At 39.4% G+C, this 24,065-nt stretch overlaps 1 protein-coding gene across 2 annotated transcripts; it reads right to left on the bottom strand.

Moving 5' to 3' along the window:
• Nucleotides 1-22,709, bottom strand: LOC117831995 (butyrophilin subfamily 2 member A2-like). 2 transcript variants are annotated; one of them, XM_034710973.1, is made up of 7 exons: nucleotides 22,599-22,709; nucleotides 8,034-8,366; nucleotides 6,881-6,888; nucleotides 5,489-5,519; nucleotides 3,547-3,822; nucleotides 800-911; nucleotides 1-611 (listed from the first exon to the last, which is right to left on the bottom strand). In XM_034710973.1, the coding sequence occupies exons 1-6, from the start codon at nucleotides 22,672-22,674 to the stop codon at nucleotides 838-840; spliced, it is 798 nt and encodes a 265-aa protein (XP_034566864.1). In that variant the 5' UTR covers nucleotides 22,675-22,709; the 3' UTR covers nucleotides 1-611; nucleotides 800-837. The 2 variants fall into 2 exon arrangements, with proteins under 2 accessions (XP_034566864.1, XP_034566937.1); XM_034711046.1 differs by lacking the exons at nucleotides 5,489-5,519; nucleotides 6,881-6,888.
• Nucleotides 22,710-24,065: the final 1,356 nt, after the last annotated feature.

Genomic DNA, 24,065 nt, shown 5'->3' with positions numbered 1-24,065 from the left:
TTTGACATGTTTCCTGTTTTATTCAAACGCTTGTATTGAAATGATGAAGCTGTGTTTGAAATGATATGATACCCTACAAGAGCATTATCAGTCAGAAACATACATGAACTTTCAGAGAGAGCACAGCGTTCAAATGTCACAGACAATAACAGGAAACAGAGTCCAGCTTGTACACCTGGCTCACACTGAAGCAGTCTTATCCAACAGTCCTGTGATGAATCCTGAAGGCTGTAATGTTGAGTTTGAACTCAGTTTCAGACACACAACAGTGTCACAGGATGTGAGGCAGCACTCCAGGTGCAACTCTGTTTAAGGAGTCCTGTTAGTGTGTGATCTCTCTGAGGAGGACTCTTTATGATGAGGACACTTTATAATAAACTTGGTTCCAGTCAGAGACAGATTGAATTCACATTAATGAGACAAAATAACACTTGTGTATAAAAGCAGAATGAGCTACATGCACGCCTGCAGAGATTCTCTTAACCTTAACTACAGCAGCATGAACACACACTTTATCAGCAGACTCATGTAAAGATGTTAACTGGATCCACTTTTTTCATGCAGGAGCTCTGAATGACTCGGGTCTTTAGAGGGTTCGACCTTCTCCTCGTCTGCAGGAAGAAAAAGATCAAAGAAAATTAAAACTGACCTGATCTCACTCTGAATTTAAATACTGACTGAATACTGAACAACTGAGAGGATAACACTGTTGTCAAGACTCTGAACTGGAGATACACATAAAGACTTTATGTTCACTAACTAAGGATGAGTACTTTGATGCAATCACTTTTAAACTTACATTTTTACAGTTTATGCTGCATGTGGTGAAATGCAAAGCTAGGACAATAACCCGACCAAAAGAGAGCAGAAAACAGCAAGAACACCAGTCGAAACCAGCAATCCAGCTGACCCTGAAAAAGAAAAGAGAAAATATATCTCAGAGTGTGTGTTAATGTGACTGAGAGCAGGGAGGGAGAGATGAAGGGAGCAGTGAAGGAGAAATAAGGGAGCAGTGAAGGAGAGATGAGGGAGCAGTGAAGGAGAGATGAGGGAGCAGTGAAGGAGAGATGAAAGGAGCAGAGAAGGAGAGATGAGGGAGCAGAGAAGGAGAGATGAGGGAGCAGAGTAGGAGAGATGAGGGAGCAGAGAAGGAGGGATGAAGGAGCAGTGAAGGAGAGATGAGGGGGCAGTGAAGGAGACAATGGGGAGCAGAGAAGGAGAGATGAGGGAGCAGTGAAGGAGAGATGAGGGAGCAGTGAAGGAGAGATGAGGGAGCAGTAAAGGAGAGATAAGGGAGCAGTGAAGGAGAGAGTGAGGGAGCAATGAAGGAGAGATGAGGGAGCAGAGGAAAGATGAGGGAGCAGAGGACGGATGAGGGAGCAGTGAAGGAGACATGAGGGAGCAGAGAATGAGAGGTGAGGGAGCAGAGTAGGAGAGATGAAGGAGCAGTGAAGGAGGATGATCTCAGGATCATCCTGAGATCAAATCAGTAACTTTACAGGTACGACAAAAACATTTCTGTTCTCAAAATAAGTTGATCAAATATAAAACGGGGGCTGCACGGTGGTGCAGTGGGTAGCGCTGTTGCCTCACAGCTAGAAGGTTTCTGGTTCGAATCCCCAGCCGGGCGGGTGCCTTTCTGTGTGGAGTTTGCATGTTCTCCCCGAGCATGCATGGGTTCTCTCCGGGTTCTCCGGCTTCCTCCCACAATCCAAAAACATGCTCAGGTTGATTGATCACTCTAAATTGCCCGTAGGTGTGAGTGTGTGCGTGAATGGTTGTCTGTCTCTCTGTGTTAGCCCTGTGATAGGTTGGCGACCTGTCCAGGGTGTACCCTGCCTTCCGCCTGAAGCCAGCTGGGATAGGCTCCAGCCCCCCGTGACATGTGATAAGTGGGCTCAGCTGAGTGGATGATACAAACTCTCAGTGGTCTCCTTATGAAGCCTACCTGTATGATCTAACACACCTGTTCTACACTCACTTCATGTCTGACCCTGTCACAGAGGTTCATTATGTGTCCTCACTGAGCTCTCAGGTACTGATGGACTAAAGGATTTCAAAGAGGGAAGATGTAGCTCGTTTTCTGGTTTTGATAAACTGAGTTCAGTTCTCTGCTGATTGTGTCATTTTTTTTATTAATGCTTCAGTTTGAACTCTGGTTCTCGGGCTGACACTGAGTGTGTGTCATATTTATTGACACACAGGGACATTTATGGACCCCAAACATCTCTGAGAGTGAAAAGAGTAAAGCAACATCCTGTCCTGTGATCCAGACAACGGCAGCAGAGTTGGAGAGAGCATCTGATTTCTACAAAGTCAATGAAACCAGGAGAGGTAGAGATAACAACAACAATGTTCAAAGATGAGACATTTCACTCATTTATGTTTAAACGTGAGTCAACGTCAAAGAGAAGAAGGGGAGCTGAATGAGGACAGGTATGTCAACATCAGTATTCTTGCAGAAGTCCCGTTCTCCTCGTCTTACGTTACCTTCAATGGAAATGCTCACTTTAATTAGGACAAATAAACAGGATCATGTTTGAACTGGACCCTGGATTGAAATGTTCAGTTTAATGTTAATTCACAGGTGGTTGTGTGAATTAGATATCCAGCATGGTGAGCAGGACCCCTCAGTTTCACGTCGGGGTCCTGCTCACCCTGCTGGGATTAGAATTTGCAAAACCACCCGCTCACTTCACATTATCCCTTACATGACTGTACAGGTGAAATCAATGACGTGTTCACTGACTGTCTTTGGTCCACAGTCTCATGCTGCCAGATTTAAAGCTGATCATCGAACGTGTCTACGTTTGTTTTTAATCGGTCAAAACAGTCAAACAAGACAAGAGGTGAACTTTTCTAAAACACTTCCACTGATCAATAAACACTTTTCCCTGACAGTACATTGTACCACAGTACACTGAAATAAATCTAAGTTAACATCCCCATGCTGATCAGACCTGGTCTTCAGGTGTCACACACTGAATACTGCTCAGATTGATGAATTGTATAGTTTTTACTCCACTACATTTATCAGGCACATGAAGCTACTTTTCACAATGATCTTATACAAAAGTAAAAGTATTACAAACCTTTTTTCTGTTTTATGAATACTTTATGTGCATTCTGCTTTTACTAATTAGTATCACTTAATTTAATCTTTAATGCCAAACTTTTACGAATAACAGAATATTTTTAGTGGTTGTTATATTTTTCTCTAATGTCTAATTACAGCAGGGTGATACTATTTAGTAAATTACATTTTTCTGCATCGTGGTTTGAAATCTTTTTCTAGTTGGTCGATGTAACTCCGTCCCTTCTATCACTGCTTTGAGCTAAATTACTCTGAGTTTGATTCATCCCTCTGAAATGATTTCGCCTCAACTGATCATCCTACCTTCAACAAAGTTGAACTTTTTTGCAGAAACAATTTGTTCACATTTAACTGGCACCTGAGCTCATGTAGCTCCTGAAGTTAAGTCAGAAGTAAAAATAATAACAAGCTCTAAACCATCTTGACATTAAACACTTAAAAAAAAATCTTACCAGGGAGGTACACAAGAATGTCATCATCAAGCTGATGACAAATCTCCTCCTGTGTAACTACACAGCTGTAGTTGTCGGTCTTGGTCACATTAGTTTGGAGGGTGATGTCCAAGCTGCCTCCTCTTCCTGTGTTTGTCTCCTTAGCAGGAAGGATGTTTCCAGAACTGTCCTTCCACTCGACCTTAGGTTTCGGAGAAGCTCGTTTGACAACACACTGTAGCACAGCCTGTTCATCTGTTACCTTAATTTGCTTGGCTGATGGTTTTGGACATGTACCTGTGAACAAAGAATAAAACATTAAATCAGAACATTACCAGCATTAAAACATGATATATCTTGAGCTGTTTGTTAATCTCACATGTGAACTATGAGCTAAATATATGGCTCATTTAAAGACCCCACTTGTTTTCACAGGGCAGACGTGTTGTAAGCCCCACGAGGGACCCATCAGCCCCCTTCACTGTTCAACACTGCTAGGTGTGGTGGGAGTGTCCTTTGGTCAGCTAAGGAGAAGAAGGGTCCTTGTTTTTGGAGCTATTCATGTTTTTTTTTGTTGAATATTGTGATGGAAATATGTGACACGTTAATAAAAGCTTTAAACTATAGATTTCTGCAACAAATATTGTAATGTATGTAAAAGAGGGAATGCTATTAACAAAAAAATCTCAGCATCTCAACTCAAAATAGTTCAACAGTAAAGACAAGTTGTAAATTCCTAAAATTAAATTAAATCAACAGAAACCTGAGCTGGTGATGTTGTTTTCTCTTAGACACAGAAACTTGGCTTCCTGTATTAAAATGCCTTTATCGTTGTCAACGTAATATGTCAAATTTTTCACTCATAACTAAAATAATAACTAATGTGAATTTTTCATACAACATATAAAAATGTAAAGGCCTGACAGGCCTTTATGTTGTGTTTTCATATTTCCAGATATTTAATATTAGCTCATTAAACGATAGCAATTTTCCTTTATAGAACTATTTAAAACAACAAGTAAACAATGAACTAAAAGTTAAACAATAAGAACCTCTGAGTTATATTCTTATACACTCAAAATAATTAAACGGTAAATAAGCCGCTGTCTGCAGAATTAGTTTAAAGTGTAATTCTAATGGAACCTGATTATTGTCACCTTCATCAAAGTCGTTCATTATTGGTAAATGGACTTGTACTTAGATAGCGCTTTTCTAGTCTTTCTGACTACTCAAAGCGCTTTTACATTACTCGTCACATTAACCATCAGGGACCATCAGTAATAGCTAATCTCATTGTTCACATTCACACACCTCTGAACAACAGAGGAAGCAATTAGTGGGTTTAGTGTCTTGCTCAAGGACACTTAGGCATGTGCCGGAGCTGGGATCGAACTTCCAACCTTCCGATTGATAGACCAACTCTACCCACTGAGTCACAGCCGCCCAGAAAACGCAGAAAATGTTTTTCGGCATTAAGCTGGTGATAGAGGTAAAGTTAGTTGTAATAATAAAATAAATAGTTGACCCTTCTTCAATGATCTCTGAGTTTGTGGTGCTTGTACTATAATTTATTCATTTGTTTTGTCATGTTTGCCTTGAAGACTTCTAAAAATGAATTTCACTAAAATCAAACATACACTAACTATAAACAAAACTGATTTAGACACAGGTTTTCCCCGTGTAATCATTGCAATGAAGTCACCATCTTCATAAATCTGTGATACTACATTACTGCAATCTCAGCCATCTGTATAACACAATTAAATATAAATAAATCTTCAGGTGCGCTTTGTGAAAGGCTTTATTTTTGTGACGAGCCTTGATAATCCTGCAACTTGATGAATGATGTCCAAACCAGTGACTTATAGATTTTAAAGGCTTGTGAATGATATCATACCTGTGGGTCTGCACTGAGCATACACCTGTGAGAGGTGAGGGTGTTATCATCACAATCAGGACTCACCTGGTTTATTTTCCGCTGTTCTGTCCTTTAATCTGTTAACGCGCGGAGGTTGCACGCGACCCGAGAAATGCATGTAAATATTAATAAATAATATAACATATATTTCATTGAGTCTGTAGACGCTAATACACGCATGATATACCTATTGTGAAAGCTTGAGGGCTCGTTCTTAACGCGGATTTAATAACTTCCAAAACTACGAGACTTTACATCAATTCGGTCTCTCTTTACGGCTGTGAACCTTTGGTTACTTCCAGCCATCCTGTCAACCCGCCGTTTAAAAGTGTTTATGGGTCTAAAAAATGACATTTGTAAACAAAACATGGTGGATTGTAAGAACACGCACTGCGCCCCTTATTTCCAGCCTGTTCATGATTCAACGCAAGTAAAACATAATGAAACAAATCTCAAACCTGTTCTTTGTTTGGGATTACAGCCGTTTATCAATCCTCTGAAATACTTTATTAACCATTAATGTTTAATCACTAAAACAATCTTTGATCAATAATGTTTAGTATCTGTGAAATCAGTAAACACACAGTAACATAACTAACCAATCAGCTCCTGTCTACGATCTAAACTGACGGAACTTTGAGAGTTTTTATACACGACAGCCAATCAGAGAACAGCATCTCTTCGCGAGCGCCATTTCACTTTGAGTGACAGCTGCTTTCGGCCAATAGCGAGCAAGCACAGAGAAAACAATCTAAATTCGTGGCCACTTAAACTACATTCCTAACCATATATGGAAGTTACCGGTGACGGACTTTCTATTAAGAAGGGAGGCTCATAAAATTGATGTTTTTTTTTTTCTGATATCGTCATTATTCAATTATGCCAATAACGCCAATCATTATGTAAGTACTAAACCTGCCTTATCATAGTGACATTAAACACTTACACACCGTTTCTTTCACTTATTCCATCACTTCAGAGAGGTTAAATATCCTCTTTTAGTAACTTTGTCAAAGTTTCATAGAGCTCTGTGGACACCTGCTGGACATGCTCTGTACTGCACTTTGTAAAAATCTCAGAGCAGCTTCAGTCTGTCAACATGAAACTTCACACAGACATTATAGACAAGTTGAGTGATAAATCCTGTGACTTACAGCCTGATAGTCCTTATTATGTCTGTTTACATGTATTTAAAAAATAAAAATTGGGAAAAAAAATTGTAGATTCTATTCTATTTTGATTAAACTATTGACCAAAGTGCCTACATTGGGGTGTCAGGTCATGCTTACATGTTACATGAGACATCAGAAGTTTTAGATTCACAATGTCACAATGACCATGCTGAGTTTATTTAAGGTGTAATAATAATAAACAAGTTTAAATTGGTGTGAAGAGAGGTGAAAAAATACATGATTTGGATAAACCCTAAGAGGTTAAGATACACTCTGAAAAGAAAAACAAGATACAATAAAGGTTAGTGCTTGTGTGGTAACATTAGCATGGCACACAGGTATCACTGTCATTACAATAAGCATTGTAATAAATTGTATTAGACACATCTAAAATGTATAAAAAGTCTCTGATTTAAGAAACAAGCTTCAGTTTGCAGCATGAGACCGGTCTGTGTCGTCCTGTAAGATTAGAGTCAAAGAGTCAGAAAGCAGGTTTGGTGTGACCTCCCTACCATCCCACTGTGATAGTCATAAACCGTCTGGTCCTGAGAAACTCAACACTGAGAGAAGGACTCTCCTCCAATCACATAACCAGGATGTCTTTGACGCCACTGATGGTTCTACATCGTGTGCCTTATAAAACTCATCATCCTCTTTTGTTGGCCTCAGACATTTTTGGGATGTAAGCTCTCTTGTTCACTTTAAAGTGCAGAGTAAAATAAGAAGTCAATGTCACCCACTTATCTTTATCTTATAAATAACTCTACAATACAGAGATTATAAACAGGACAAAGAGCTGGGCTTTGTCTAAGAGTAAAAACATCAGCTACAAACCTCTTTAAAGCTCCTTGAATAAATTATTACATTTTATTTCATAAATATGTGCAAAAAGTAAATCTATATAAATAATATAATAAATATACCTTCATCCATGAACTTAGTTTGAGCTCATCTGAGAAAATTCAGTCCTTCTGTAACGAGCTTTATTAACATATTTAAAGAGGTATAATTATTCAAAAATGATACGTGAATCTTTATTCAAATATTGAAAACATCTGTTAATAGTCACACCTAACACATGGGGATATTTTAGTTAATATCATAATGAAATGTAACTTCTTCTGTTATTATCTTTGTAGTTTTAGAGAGCTCTGTTAACCCCTGCTGGACATTCTCTGTACTGCACTTTCTAAAACACCTCAGAGCAGCTTCATTCTGTGAAGCTGAGATGTGACAGAAATGATGATAACTTGAGGAGGACTCTCTGCCTTAGAGCTCATCTAATGACTGACTTTAGATTTATCAACACAACTGATGAAACCTCAGAGTGTTTTCTTTAAACTGATATGATGGACATGTGTCAGCTCCTCGTGAGTTAGTTAAACAGGAAAGTAATAAGAGATATAAAGAGATCTCACCAACAACAAGCTGAATGTTGAACGTCTGTCTGGGCTGAAGTTTAGGAAAATCACAGGTGTAGACTCCACTGTCAGATAACTTGGTCTTTGTGATCTTTATGGAGGCGTTGCCGTTCTTCAGTTCTTCTTGAAAATGTGAGACTCGACCTTCAAACTCTTTATCTTGACCTGGACGTCCGTTACCATAAGTTTTGCCTCCATCTTCTCCATCATATATGAACACCTCCATTTTACCCTCTCTCTTCCAGTCAAACAGCTTTGACTCAATGTTCTGCTTGGAGCTGAGGGAACAGGGTAAAACCACATCACGGCCTTCTTCCACCTTCACTAGACCTAAAGAAGACAAATATGGTGTTAAATCACAAGTCTCCACTCCACTTGCATGTTAACTCACCAGGCCACACCTGATCAACCAAGCCACGCCCCCAACACTATAAAAGCATGCAACAAATCCACTCCTTTGTCAGCATTGAGCTGATCCTTTCTTTTGAAAATAAACCTTCGAAACCTGCCCTGGATCCTGTGTGTTTGACTGCACACCACACATTGTTCTGTGAACCAGTATCAAGAGGAAACAAACATTTTACACATGGACTAATCAATGTGTTTACATGCAGAGTAACTTAAACAGTCACATGGAAGTACATCAGTAGAGCAACATATCAGCTCATTTAGATTATCTACATTTTTTCTTTCTTGACCCTCTCTAGCTCAGTTTCATTTCCTGGATTTGAATGTTTTGTTTGAGACCGACTGTCTCTTAGTTTCTGAGAAACATCCCTGATAAACTGATGAAGACTCACAAGCTGCCAATCATGAAGGAACATTTTGAAAAAGGAGAGATCGGTTTCGTGAACTCAGTTCTGAAGAAAGTCTGTGATACAATGTAAACATAGATCTGCACCTGATCCAGGTTTTCAACTGTGTCACTGTCAGTGTGTGACATTTCCCTTTTTCATCCACCGTCTTTAATCACACCGTGTTTTCATGCCACGGTCCCTGACATGTTTACTTCACCTCCTACTTCAATTGAATAGATTTGATTTCATGGTGTACAGTTTGTTAATTCACCTTCTTCCTCTTTCCCAGAGTAAACAGACCAACATCAATATTACTGGTCCTCCAGAGTCTGTGGTTAGAACTGAATCAATAGCAGTAGGGATGCGTATGAATACTGTGGTATCAATACTTACGAACAACTCTTTTGATACAGAGTACTTGTAAAAAAAATAGCAATACTAAGTGAGTACTTTTGAAAACATCCATGATTTCCTGCCTGCTCTTATCATGTGACTGTGGAGACCAATCACACACAAGAAACCAGTGCTCAGCTGAGCGCACACACCGCACACACAGCACACCGCACACACAGCACACACACACACACACACACACACACACACACACACACACACACACACACACACACAAACAAACACACTTCCTCAACTCTGTGAACACAGCAGAGTAGTGTGGAGCGGTTTTTTAATATGACAACATGACTGCTAAATGTGACTTTGTGAAAAGACAGTAGCTCCTAACTAACACCTAAAACGTCTCACCCTGAGAGACACACTCAGGCTACAGACAGACACAAAGATGGTCTTAACACCACCTGCTGGACGTCAGGGGACACTGCAGGAGAGTCTTCAGGGAGGATGAGTTCATTGAGGTACAGGTAGCACTGTGATCACCAGTAGAGGGGTAAAGGCTGTGTCCTAATATATCAGATACTTGTGATGCATTAGAGACATTTCTTATGATACTACTCTCTAAGCTCATCAAATTTAAGAGGGAAATATTGAAGACATTTTATTGGACAGCTTTAGTGACTAGTTTTGTTGCAGAAAGAGATGGGATTATAATATATCAATGTAAATTCTGCATCTAAATAAATATATTCTTAAAATTAAAGAGACACAAAGAACATCTTCAACATTTAACAGGCCTAATTATATAACATCTCTTTTTTTCAGAGTTCTTTTTCACCTCTGTGTAATAACTTGTGTTATTTTATTTCATGTAAAGAGACATTTCTGCTTCAGATTTGTTTTTTTTTTATTCTTATTTGTAGAAACGTTTTGTTTGCATTGAACAAACTCTCTTAATACATGTATTAACTTCCTGTTTGTGTCAGGAAATTTGCTTTTAGTGTTTACATTCCACTAATAGAAATATATTTTAAGATTTCATTCCAGGTGACGGTATTGATATCTGTTAAAGTGCATCAAATAGTATAATATTGAATTTTAAAAATGTCGTACTGCCCATCCCTTTTCCACAGCAACCATATTCTATAAAGGAATAGCAGACCATTGCTATCATAGTTGGCCAATCAGCATCGAGTATTTAACACAGCCATGTAAGAAGTAAGTGATAATTATTTATTTAATAATGATTTACACACAGTCACACTCAGATCATCTGGTGCAGGTATCACAGTGTTTACAGCAGACCGAATTTGCAACACCTGTCCCCAGAAGGGTTTTTTTAGATTAAAAATTAAAACTGAGAGTTAAAAGGAAAATGTAAATGCAGTAGCGATAATGTACTGTATAGTGAGGGGGTGATTACGGTACACAGAAAGAATCCCTAATCAATATAGCCTACACTATCCTGCTTCTGACCGGCTACCAACCTCCGATACAAACAATCTGACATTTAGAATTAGAAAGAGAGATGAAAGAATGGGTTCAAAATGATTATTTATACTCTTTAAAATTAGTCCCCCAGTTTCAATGGCTGGTGTTTACATGGAGACGATCTTCACATCAGCCGATTTACGGAGCGCATAAATATTAAAATTAACATTTTCACTCACGTAGAAGACACGTCAGGTTTGGTTAACCTTGGACGTGTTCTATAGCCTTCCTTTAACTTCATCACGCTTATTACCCGTTTATTATTAGTACTTTTTTAAATTTTTATGTATTTTTTCATCTAGTTGAATACAATCGATTTGTATATTATTGTCTGTCCCAAGAGGGAGAGATGAAAAAGGGGAAGGAGATGAGAGAGTGCAAGATCAGGAAGAATCAGGTAAGAAAACAAACAGAGAATAGTGGCACGCAAAACTTATCAAATTATATAATAGACAAGAAGGAAAAATACATTGAAAAAAGTCAATTTCTGTTAATGTGATTTACATGTTGTGCATTGCATTCCAAATGAAAGTCCAAAAAACAACTCCAATGTCAATATTTGGTATTTTTGGGACTCACTATAGGGGGCTGGGTTTACCCAGAAACATACTGTTTATGTGTATGTTGAGGAGCCTCTGTATCAAAATGAGTTGTCTTTCCCCATGAAGTATCTCATGTTTACTCAATTTTGTCCAACAGAATGTGTTACGACACAGTGGCTCCGGGTGTCTCTAAGGAGGGCTTAAAAAAGATCACCTTTGACCTAGGCAAATATATGGTTGACAATGACAGCTGACTTCTCTGTCAAATACTCAGAACAAGGCGCTCATAAAAAGAGTCAAATAGCAGCTAATGTTAAACTTGTGTTGAAGAGTCCATATTTAGGGGTGTTAGGAAAACACCCTCATTCTAATTTGAGTACACCTCCATAGTATTTAAGCCAGCACGTGAAGATAGAAGAGAGGCGACTTCATCTGGCCCGGTCGTCCTCCAAGCAGTCGCGATGCTTGTTACTGATGCTGATGCTGTTTGATTGTAATAAATCTGATTACTATCCAAGATGGCCAGTGTCACGAAGTTCATTCTACATCTACACATCACGGGCTGTTAAGATACGACAAATTGGCGTCATGAGACAGGATCAGTTGTGACCTCCAGGCGGATGCTGCAATTCCAGCACTGACAGGTAAATGTTTTTCATTTCTGGTCTTGGTGCTGGGGCTGTTGTATTCAACTGTTTGGTTGCACTGCAAAAATTACCTTGTGTAGACATACTGTGATGTGTTGATGTTTGAAGAATAACTTCGTCTAAATTATTTAAATAAGGAAATAAAGAAAGAATAGATGTAATGATAAAATATCAAAAGAATAAGAGAAATAAAGAAGAAGTTATAAGGTTAATAAAGAGAATAAAGAAAGGAAAAATGATTGTAGCATAAAAACTAGTAATTAATAGTTGACTAAGAAACAATGCAAAGTTAATTGAAGACAGGGCCCAAGTCTTATTAATAGTAAGTCATGTGTATAGTAGCAATGAAAAGGTGAACGTTTAAGCTACAAAAGAGTCTAATTAGTGATTAAAAATTAAAAAAAAGGAATTATAACCTTGAGCTCAAGGAAATTGACAGACTAACCGGTAGGAAAAGAGATAAAAAAGATAAAAGAGATAAGATAAAAGAGTTATAAGAGAAACTAGTGAAATGACCATCCAGCCTTTGGCCTTTGGAAAGGCTGGGCCAAAGTAACTATGTTTTGTAAAAGGGAAATAGAGAAAAAAAAGTTAACTTAAACAGTAGAATATTATAATATAAGGTAAGAGATAGATAGAATTCACGTGAAAAGGATCCAAGAAGAAGCATGCTAGGAATTTTGTTTGTGCACATATATCATGGGTGTTTGTTAGTCGTAAAACGACGTAAAATCTCTCTCTCTCTCTCTCTCTCCCTCTCTCTCTCTCTCTCTCTCTCCCACTCTCCTAGTGTCTTGTGTAAAATTAAGAAATTGTTGTGTTAAAGTTAGAATTAGATTGTAAATGAATGTTTAAATTTAGGAAAGTTACCCAGGATTTTTGTCTCTAAATAAGTCATTATTCAGGGAAGAAAAAAAAAAAAAAAGGGAAAGTTTGTCCTATGTGTGTTTGTGTTGAGTATAAATGTTGGGAAATGTTTTTGAATGAATGTAATTGATACATTGATATCTTATTAAATAATACATATAGATTATGATTACATATAAGACATAATTAATAGTTGATGAAGAGAGACATATTTGCCTCTTTAATATTAAAATATATAAGCCTCTAAGAATGAAGAGGACGTTTTTAAAGTTTAAACAAAATGAGCCTCCTATAAGTCAGAGGACGTTTGTATACTTTAAATAAGTCTTTACTAAAGAATAAGGAATAAAGAGATAAGCATAGAAACACTTTCTGTTTACATAAACATGAATAAAGATGTGTAAGTAAGAATGGGAAGAAATTTCTTTGCTGAATAATGTTTCTCGTTCTAAAACTACGAAGAGATTTGCAGGGTTGGTGTGTGGTTCACTCCCCCACCCCCCCCTTTTTTCTTTTCTTCTCCATGCCTGTGAAGTGCATGTGTGCTCCCCTCAGCTGAATGACAGAAGGGAGGGCATTTGAGTGCCCACTTTAAAATAACCTTTTTTAGATTTTGAAAAGATAAATCATTCGTAGAAAAATAAAAAAATAAAGTATAATAAAATAAATAAAATAAAAAAGAAACTAAGAAATATAAGGAGAGTAATATCATAGATTTGTTTCTGTTTTAATACAGAAAAAATATCAAATATAAATAATATGTGAAATTTTTCATAAAATTGTTTAATGATCTAGATGATAATAATTTGCTGAACTTTTGTTTTGTCTTGTTCTGTGATGTATGAGAATTGGGGACGATTCAGGAGATGGGATCTGGATCCTCAAACAACAGACGAAAAGAAAGTTGACTGTGCTTCACACTGCAGGGGCTTGCGGATGAAAGGCTCATCGCGTCCGGAATTCAACTAAACAGGCTAGTGCGGTTTTGTCTACAAACTCTTGCAAACACATGTCTGCGTTACCTATTTGTGCATACACTCATTAATAGTTGATACACGTTTGGCCTATTTGCGCAGATGGGCTATGGGTGTCTTTTTCTGTTTGATGTTGCAATAAGTGGGATCCTTTCTTTGCTTTGAGTCAATAAAATGTGTTTGTATCATTTAAAGAGGAAGCTTGGCAATGGACTGATCGATTAAATTGTTTGATTGATTGATAAAGCAATATTGACCTAATTGATCATTTATGGTTTGTTGTGGTGTTGGTTTAGTCTGATTTTAGTTGACTTGGATTTGAACGTTAGAGTTGTTTGTTATGTCTAGAGTGATCTGATTTTCTTTAAAGTTGGCAAATTTATTAGGTTCTTGATTGTTTGTGACTTTATAGTGATTTATAAATAACTTGTGTTGATTTATAAAGGGGGGTATAAGGGAAGTAATATCAAGTCAAAAATGGACTCTAAAATCTCAAAAATCATTACCCCAGTTGATGTAGTTCAGAAAAACAATCCTCTTATAAAAGACATTGTAAAGATCTCTAAAAAATGGAGTAAGCGCTGGCCTGACATAGACCAGCCATGGCCAGTGGAAGGTACTCTCAATCCAGATGTAGTTAGAACCATGCATGTACTTGTGTCTACTTACAGGACAGGACAAAGAACAGGCAAAAAGGGACAGAAACGCAAGGAAAAAAGACAAATAGAACTAGGCATTCTACAATTGTTTGAACAAGAGGGACAGAAATTACTTAAAGCTCAAAAGGAACGCAGGGAAAGAACCAAAGAAGAAATAGCAAAAAATCTCAAGGAAACGGAAAAATTAATGGATAAAGTAAATACACCCTTCTCGCATACAGCTCCAGTAAAAGGACCCCCACCTTATGAAAAAGAGTTAAATTTTGCTGATGTTTATCCCCAGCTTCCAGTGATTTTACAGGAAGGAGATTATCACATTAGAGATGAGGACGAGCGCGTAATAGAGACAGGGAAAGCTAGAACAACCATAAGAATGTACCCAAGCTCTAAAAGTAAAAAGAAAACATCTCGTCTGACTAGTAAAAGCGAACAAAGCTATAGAAAAATAATAATGGGAGATAGTCGGAATAAACAGGCTGAAGCCTGTGGAGGTTATGACCCAACAGTTAGACAGATAATCGCCAATGCGGAGAAAAAAGGAGATTACTCACGGAGCGGGAACAATACTGAAGAAAGCGAAAATGGAGACAGTGATTCAGACTCTGAGAGTGAGGGCCGTTCATATTCTGATCCAGTAGCATTCAGTACTGATATTAAGCATAAAAAATGGAGGGTTCTGAGTGAAATTGATGCAACTATAGATAAATATTCTACAGAAATGGATGAATCTACCTCTCAAGAACGACGCAGTGAATTATGGGAAAAAATAGAAACATTACAGTTAGAGAGACACAACATGAAGGGTAAAAAATTAGAAAAACCAGACACCTCAGAATATGCATTACGCTCAAGAAAGGAAGAAAAAGCACCCAGTAAGACGTGTCCAGTAATTGTCCGAGGACAAAATTTGGAGTATAAACCTTTGCAGAGCACTGATATGTCAGATATCCTTGAAAAATTACCCACGCTCCAGGATGGAGCACATCCTTGGATATCAAAATTAGAAGAAATCATGATTGGTTGGCAGCCAGCTATGGGAGATATTAAGAGACTTTTAGCTAACCTCTTAGGGGTTCCAGCTATGGAAGAGATTCTACAGAGGGCAGGACTTCATCGATATATATTAACAGCAGTAAATGATCCAGAATTGTTTGCTGCAAGCAGAGGTAGAATGTGGAGATCATTGAGGGATACCTTCCCAACAAATGTACATCCTGATAACATTTTCATTGAGCCATTAGGGCCACAGGAGAACCCAAGAGCTTATGTGTCAAGAGCTCATCAAGTGTGGAGAAACGTTACAGGAAATGATCCAGGTCTGCATCAAATGGAACAATCAATTTTGCGAGCAAAAATACAGGCGGGACTGCCACAGCCAGTGAGAAGTAAACTGGCAGAGGTGGTTGGTCTAGGAAGCATGACAACAAGCATATACACAGATCACATAGCTCACCAAGTTGAACTATATAGGAAAAAGGAGAATGATCAAAAGGAACAGGATCAGGAAACCCTTAGAAAACTTAATCAAATACAACTGGTAGATAACAGAAAGAAAGAAAAGAAACAGGCTGTAGTTATGCAGAGTCAACCGCAACCTAATCAATCAGTTCCACAACTACAGCAGGAACAGAATCAGATTCAACCACCTCAGCTAATATCAGTTCCCACTACTACTCCCTACACACAACCAGTTTTTGATAGATGGTAAACATGGAGAGGAAGAGGTCAAGGAAATTTGGGAAGAGGCAGAGGAATGAATCTTAATCCAAATTATCAACAATCTTCAGAGGTGTGTTATAATTGTGGACAGCTGGGCCATTTTGCTCGTGAATGTTACAGGTCAGGAGGGAATTTTGTCAGGGGAAATTTCAGAGGAGGTTTCAGAGGAGACTCTAGAGGGACATTCAGGGGACAGTCATGCCCACCTAGGGGACCGTTAAACCCTTACCGGGGCCCGGAAGTAGGATACTAGGGGTGCCCAGAAAACCTAGAAGGGGGGTGTCAGCTGGTAGTGTCAGGGCCAGAGCAAGATCCAACATTAATGGTAAAAATAAATGATAAACCATTAAAAGTGATGGCAGATTGTGGAGCTGCTTTCACCTGTGTTCGGCCTGATGATGCTATACATCTCCCCATGTCTGACCAATTGGTGCGGACTATAGGGTTCGAGGGCATAAAACAGCTGATTCCTCTCACAAAACCAATTGAGCTCAGTTATAAACACCGGAAGATTACATTACCTATATTAGTATCAGAACATACGCCCATTGCACTTATGGGAAGGGATGCCTTGTGTAAATTAAACTGTACAATACGGTGTACACCAGACGGCTGTCTGGTGGACGTACCAAGAGATAGTTTGCATCAACTATTTATGACAGCAGAGTCTGAAGCTTCTGCAGTGTTTTGGATTGGAAACATCAGTCCGGAACTTTTGAAACCAGCAAAGCTTTGGGAAAAGTTCATCATAGCAAACATGCCTGATGCTAAGCTCCCTGAATATCCACTCCATTGTACGCTAAAATATTTTGAGAGTGCTGTTCAGTCAAATTCAACAGAATGGTTGAAGCATCAACCAGAGCAAGTACAGCTTAGCTCAAGCTGTATAATTTTGGGACCTCAAGGAGTAGCTATAAAGCTAAACAATAATGAGTATTTTGAAAAAGAACATGATATCAAAACTAGTATTCCACACATAACATTAATGATAGCTGAGGATTATGAGCAACAGCATGTGGGGTCAATGATGTTAGAAGCAGAAAAAGCAGTTTTTGCACCAATACAGGGTAACCTCGCCATCTGGAAGAGCGAGGATCAGCGGTTTTTAAAAATAATGATCTCATCTCAAGGACAAGGACGACCACAAACTGTTCAAATGACACACGAATCAATTCTTAGTGTTGAGTTGAGCCCAGATAGTGCAAAAGAGGAGATGCTGCGACAGGTTCCAGACTGTTTGTGGTCCCAACATAGTACTGATATTGGACTTGTAAAATCAGCTCAACCAGTGAGGGTTGATCTTCGACCAGGATCCAAACTTCCCTGGAAGAATCAGTACCCATTAAAGCAGGAGGCCATCCAAGGGATTGGTCCACAAATTGAAGGATTGTTGCAAGCAGGTGTTTTGGGGATAAGTTTGAATCCCCAGTGCAACACACCTCTGTTGCCTGTAAAGAAGCCAGATGATACTTATCGCCTGGTACATGATTTAAGAGCAGTAAATGAAGTAGTGGCTGATTTTCCAGCCGACGTACCCGATCCCCATACCTTGTTAGCCCAAATTCCACCTGATGCTACTCACTTTACGGTGCTGGATTTGTGTGGAGCTTTTTTCAGTGTTCCACTCAGCTCAGAAAGTCGAGGCTTATTTGGGTTTACATATAAAGGACAATCTTATGAATACAAGAGACTACCACAAGGATTCAAACACAGCCCTCACATTTTCAATAAAGTATTGAAAGATGATTTGGCAGGAATAGACCAGATTTTGAATAGTGTTGTGGTCCAATATGTTGACGACATTATCATTTGTTCACCTGATAAAAAAACATGTCATGCAGACTCAATTAAATTATTGCAGATCTTGGCAGATAAAGGACATAAAGCTTCACAGAAAAAGTTGCAGTATTGTCAGGAGAAGGTAGTGTATCTGGGTCAGATAATAACTCAGGGACACAGAAGTATCTCTGACAGTCACTTAGAAGCTATTCAAAAGGCTCCAAAGCCTAGAACAGTTAGGGAAATGATGACATTTTTAGGAATCACTGGGTATTCTTCAGCATGGGTTGAGAATTATGCTAGTCTAACAGGACCCTTGAGAGCTATGATTAAAGACACTGAGAATGCCAACCTCCATTGTAATCTTACCTGGACGCAGGAAGGTTTGATGGCATTTGAAACAATTAAGCAACGACTACAGGAGTCTCCGGCGCTGACGCTCCCGGACTACTCAAAAAACTTTTTGTTGTATGTTTCCACTTCCATAGGAGGTAAATATGCGTGTGCAGTTCTTTGTCAACCAACAGGCACGGGAACGGGTCCTCAACCCATTTCCTATTATTCTACTGCCTACTCAGACGTAGAATTGGGGTTACCACTGTGCTTTAGAGCAATGGTGGGAGTTTATTTAATGTATGACAAGGCATCATCTGTAACCATGGGATATCCAGTGACAATTCTTACTCATCATAGTCTCAGAAATCTTTTGAACTATGGTAAATATACATTGACTATGCCAAGACTTAGAGACTATCATAGGCTCTTGGAACAAGAAGATGTTACTTTGGCTAAATGTAATACAATAAATCCAGCTGAGAATTTACCAACTCCAGAAGATGGAGAGCCACACGACTGCGTAATGGAAGCTGAAAAATATTCAAGACTCAGGTCTGATTTGCAAGCCCTTCCGTTGCGGGAATCAGACTTGGAGTATTGGACCGACGGATCCTGTTATCGGATAGGAGACAAATTGAGTGCGGGATATGCAGTGGTGAAAGCCCAAGATGGTGATTTTGTTGTTGAAAAAGCAGAAATAATACCACAGCCTGCATCTGCTCAGCTTGCTGAACTTGTAGGGCTGACTGAAGCATGTTTGTTGGCTAAAGGTATGCGAGTAACCATATATACAGACTCTGCTTACGCACATAATGTTTGTCATTTGTTCGGATCAGTGTGGAAGAATCGAGGATTTAAAAAAGCAGATGGTTCACCTATACAACATCATGCCCAGATAATGAAGTTGTTACATGCAATGATGCAGCCTAAGGAAATAGCAATAGCTAAATGTGCAGCACACAAAGTAGACATGTCAAGAGTTACATTAGGTAACAGAGCGGCCGACGAGGCTGCAAAAGCCGTCACAGGAGCAGACAAACCAGGAAAGGTTCTTCTAGTCACCCATGAAGTGGAATTGGAAGACAAAATCACTTTTAGAGACGTGATCTCAATGCAAGAAGCTGCTTCTACAATGGATAAACAGTTATGGCAAAATCGAGGTGCCACTCAGGATTCTACGGGTCTGTGGCGCAATCATGAAGGATTGATGATTGCACCCCCAGACTTGTTAGGTCTGATGATACAAGAAGCTCATGGTCTAGCCCATGTAGCAAGGGGGGAGGTTAAGAGAAAAATCACGGAGGAATATGGCTTTTGGGCACCGTATTTGCTTGAACAAATTGATTATGTCATAGGCAGATGCATAATCTGTCTAAAAAACAATGTTCGGAGAGGTGTAATGGTTCCTCCTGGTTATATTCCAACTCCAACAGGTCCTATGCGTGAGTTAGTCGTGGATTTTGTCGATATGATAAGACCAATTGGAGGCAAAAGATACTTGTTGGTCGTAGTAGACAGGTTTTCAAGATGGCCTGAAGCTTGTCCAACCAAGCGGAAGGATGCTCAGTCTGTTGCCAAGTTTTTGTGTTGTGAAGTCATAAGCAGGTGGGGACTTCCAGATCGTATATCCTCGGATAATGGAAAAGAGTTTGTGGATAAAACGGTTAGATTGATCTTACAAAAATTAGGAATTAAACAACGTCTAGGAGCCGTGTATCATCCGCAGAGCCAAGGTATTTGTGAAAAAATGAATGGCGTAATAAAAAATCGACTTGTAAAAATCTGTCAGCATACAGGTTTAAATATGATGTGGACAGTCATGATGATTTTGAGCACACTTTTAATGATGCCGGAGATGACTTCCCAATCAATGAACAAGTAAGAACATTTGGAAATGTTGACTTACAACACGTCCCAGAAACAGAAGAGTCTGTTTCCTTGGAGTGTGAGTCATCCAAGACCCCAGAGAGATGTGATGTCTCTCCAAAAGGATTCACAGACCAAACCGGACCAAGGGATCCAAGACCAGTCAGACAGAAAGTCAAACCAAAACGGTATGACAGCATTTGAAAATTGTTGTTTTTGCAAAGATACTGGTTGTTGATTTGTCTTTCCAGGAAAGCATCTGACGAGGAGGCCTACTTGTCCAGGGGTCCTACAATATACATGAACCCAGATATTCGATCATGGATGGTGGACCCCGAACAACGGTCAAAATGGACAAGAGGACCCTCCATGAGAACATTGTGTGTGACCCTTTGTTTTGAAATATCATTAAGGGCACGCAACTAGTGGCTCATGTTGTTGAGGTGTAATGAGTTTAGGTTTTTGTGTTAAATATTATGCATGGAAAAAGTACTTTTTATGGACTTTTTGGTTATGTTTTTTGCAAGATGTGTTATCTTGGTTTTATTTAAACTTGCATTAGCCATACTTTGGTTTTTGTAACGGGGGAATATGGATAGTAAAAAGTAAATATATTGGGATCTTAGGTTTTGTTTCTTTCTCGGTGCCTAGGGCCAGTACTGCTAGGCAGGGCAAGGTCCATTGAAAGGTCAGATGGGATGACCAGCCTGACTTTGGACATGTTTTATTTTTATTTTTGAAGGTCCCACCTATATTTGCCTTTGTCTTGTTCCCCGTAGTCTTAGATTTCTTTTCTTTTCTTTTCTGATCAAATGGAGTACCATGTGTGGTTGCCTAAGGCAGAGGGGCCGTGAGTGACTTTTTCCTGTCTTGATTGATTGATGGATATTGACGAATTGTTTACTGTCTGACAGGTTTTTCAGCTCTCACACTCCATGACTTGGCCGCAGTGCCAAGATGTGTTGTATCAGAAGTTTGCATTGAATTATTTTTGTGTATGTTGTTACGTTTCTTTATGCATCCCTTTGGTATCATCATTTTTTTTGGAGACTCTGTGTCGTCTCCAAGGGGGGAATATGAAGTATCTCATGTTTACTCAATTTTGTCCAACAGAATGTGTTACGACACAGTGGCTCCGGGTGTCTCTAAGGAGGGCTTAAAAAAGATCACCTTTGACCTAGGCAAATATATGGTTGACAATGACAGCTGACTTCTCTGTCAAATACTCAGAACAAGGCGCTCATAAAAAGAGTCAAATAGCAGCTAATGTTAAACTTGTGTTGAAGAGTCCATATTTAGGGGTGTTAGGAAAACACCCTCATTCTAATTTGAGTACACCTCCATAGTATTTAAGCCAGCACGTGAAGATAGAAGAGAGGCGACTTCATCTGGCCCGGTCGTCCTCCAAGCAGTCGCGATGCTTGTTACTGATGCTGATGCTGTTTGATTGTAATAAATCTGATTACTATCCAAGATGGCCAGTGTCACGAAGTTCATTCTACATCTACACATCACGGGCTGTTAAGATACGACACCCATAAATTAGGGTTACCATATGTTTCTTTTATGATTCCAATCCATTTCTCTTTTGCTGTGGCTCAGTGTTTAAATAACCTGTATCAGATTGGATGGTTTAGTCACAGACTTTCCCAAAAAGTGTTATACTTTTATTTCACAAATGTGGGAATGAAATTGCGTTCAAATGTACAGAACAGTGAAATTTATCTTGCCCGGCTGGGCAGCTCTCTGGGTGGTCAGCACCCCTAAACATCCAAGCCTAGAATCGCCCCTAACCCACAGCCCAGACACCACACAAGGGTAGGCAGGAAATGGCAGCTTGTTGCTTTCATGTCAGAAAAAAAGGGAACTGTTAATATAATCCATTTATACAGTCTGTGGTGATAACCGGATAAAAACTCCTCACAGAAGCTTCAAATACAAAATAAAACAAGAAAAAGTTCACTCTTAATCAATATAACTCGTTTTTTAAATGTTGTGGGTCCTGGGGTCTGTGCGACAAGTGTCAGGTTGCACACAGAGAGTTTCTCGGAAATGATGGAGGTGCGTCTTCAGCACTCTGCACTACAGGGTAGCACTACTACACACACACGCTGAAACACACACATGCAAACACACACACACACACGCATATGCAAAAACGAGATGCTGCATCTCAAGGGGCTATCCTATAATAAATAAATAACAAATTAAATTACACACAATCGCACATACACACATGCATATGCTAACGCACACACACGCACACACACGCACACACACGCACACAAACACATACGCACACACACACACACACACATACCTGCAGTAGTATGACAGTTAATTATAATGCTGCAGAGTTTAATGTTGACCCGTGTTAATAACCGGAAACTGATCACACCTCCCTGTGATTACTGAGATTAAACTAAAAGCCTGTAAAACTCTGCCTCCTTACTTCTGTAGTTTTAATTAATTCATCCATTTGATCGATAACACTTTGCAAAGAATATAATAATATCAATATAAAGTCTTCTTACTGTTTCCATCAGCAGCCGTTATCAGGAACACACAGAGGGCGAGGAGGAGCACACGGAGGCTGCGAAGGAGCGCCATGGTTTCCACCTGTATAGGGAAGTCGTCTAGGTGCGTAGACCTGTCTTTATAAAGACATTAACCCCCCCTTAGCCCCGATTGGCCCGTCTCAAAGTACTTCCAGTTAGTCGTTCAAGTCTGAGGTTTTTGTTCCAAGAAAAAGCACTAGAAGGTGTGATGCAAGTTCACACTAAAATGTACAGGAAACAAGCCAGCAAGAGGCAGAAGACCCTGCACTCTCTCTTTATATCAAACAATGTAAGGTGAGTTATGTGGAGTTTTGACAAGTTAGTTAGAGAGTTAAAAAGCAGATTGTATTCCACCCTCTCTACCTAATTTATACTCACTATTTATTACACATATTTTGTTCCTCTGCATACCTGTGATAGATAGAAAGAAGACAAGGCAGCTGTCAGGGGTGATTGATTGATTTTAACTTAATATATTTTTCACAATAAAATTAAATGTGGAGAATTGTAGCTGCTATTTTCAGTGTGCACAACTTTACAAATGGCGCCCCATAATAATTTCTCTGCTCTGTACTCCCTGTGTTTCCTGTCTCATTTAAATTAATCATATACAAAATAGGATAAGAATACAATTTTGGGCTTCAATCTTAACAACCATGACAATTTGTGCCCCTCACTGCTGGAACGATGGCTACACCCCTGGGAGTTATTGAAGCAGAGGTTGCTTTGATAGTGGCCTTCAGCTGCTCTGAATCTTTGGGTCAAGTGTTTCTCATCTTCCTCTTGACAAATGTCTCAGAGTCCTTGCAGGGTTCAGGTCAGGTGACTTGGCTGGCCAATCAAGCACAGTAACAGCATGGAAAGCAAACCATTTGGTGGTAGTTTTGGCAATGTGGGAAGGTACTGAGTCCTGCTGGAAGCTTGCCAGCAGATGAAGCATGAAGTGTTCTAACATCTCCTGGTAGACTCTGTGTTGACTTTAGACATGATACAACACGGAGGACCAACACCAGCAGACGACATCAAACCATCACGGACTGCAGAAACCTCCCGCTGGACTTTAAACACCTTTGACTCTGTGCCTCTCCACTCTTCCTCCAGACTCTAGGAAATTGGTTTCTGGTCAACTTTCCATCAGTCTGCTTCGATACAGCTCTCTGAGAACAGCCAGCCTATTCAGCAGTAACCTGTGGCAGGGTGTAAATGCACACTGAATAATGATCACTGCTGACAACTGTCATGTCAGCAGTGTTCACCATGATGGTGGTTATGTGTTCTGAACTAAACCCAGAGAAACAGATTTCATCACTCAGTATAAAGTGTGTTTTGGTCAGCGTCGTGGATGCGACACCTGTCCTGTGATGCATCCAGCCAGGTCGCTTCTGCACATGCCTTGGTCCCACCGCAACATGTCAGTCAGGGGGAGATGGAGCAATGTTGTCC

Source organism: Notolabrus celidotus, chromosome 1 (genome assembly GCF_009762535.1).
Source record: "Notolabrus celidotus isolate fNotCel1 chromosome 1, fNotCel1.pri, whole genome shotgun sequence".
Taxonomy (NCBI): Eukaryota; Metazoa; Chordata; class Actinopteri; order Labriformes; family Labridae; genus Notolabrus; species Notolabrus celidotus.
The sequence above is the reverse complement of the archived record's forward strand: the minus strand, read 5'-3'. Positions and strand labels throughout refer to the sequence as shown.

Coding starts and splice junctions, on each gene's coding strand:
- LOC117831995 (XM_034710973.1), bottom strand. CDS start 22,674: ATGGCGCTCCTTCGCAGCCTCCGTGTGCTCCTCCTCGCCCTCTGTGTG. Junction 3,823..5,488: donor AACAGCGGAAAATAAACCAG/GTGAGTCCTGAT, acceptor CTTTGTTCACAG/GTACATGTCCAAAACCATCA. Junction 912..3,546: donor CATTCTTGTGTACCTCCCTG/GTAAGATTTTTT, acceptor TTTCTTTTTCAG/GGTCAGCTGGATTGCTGGTT.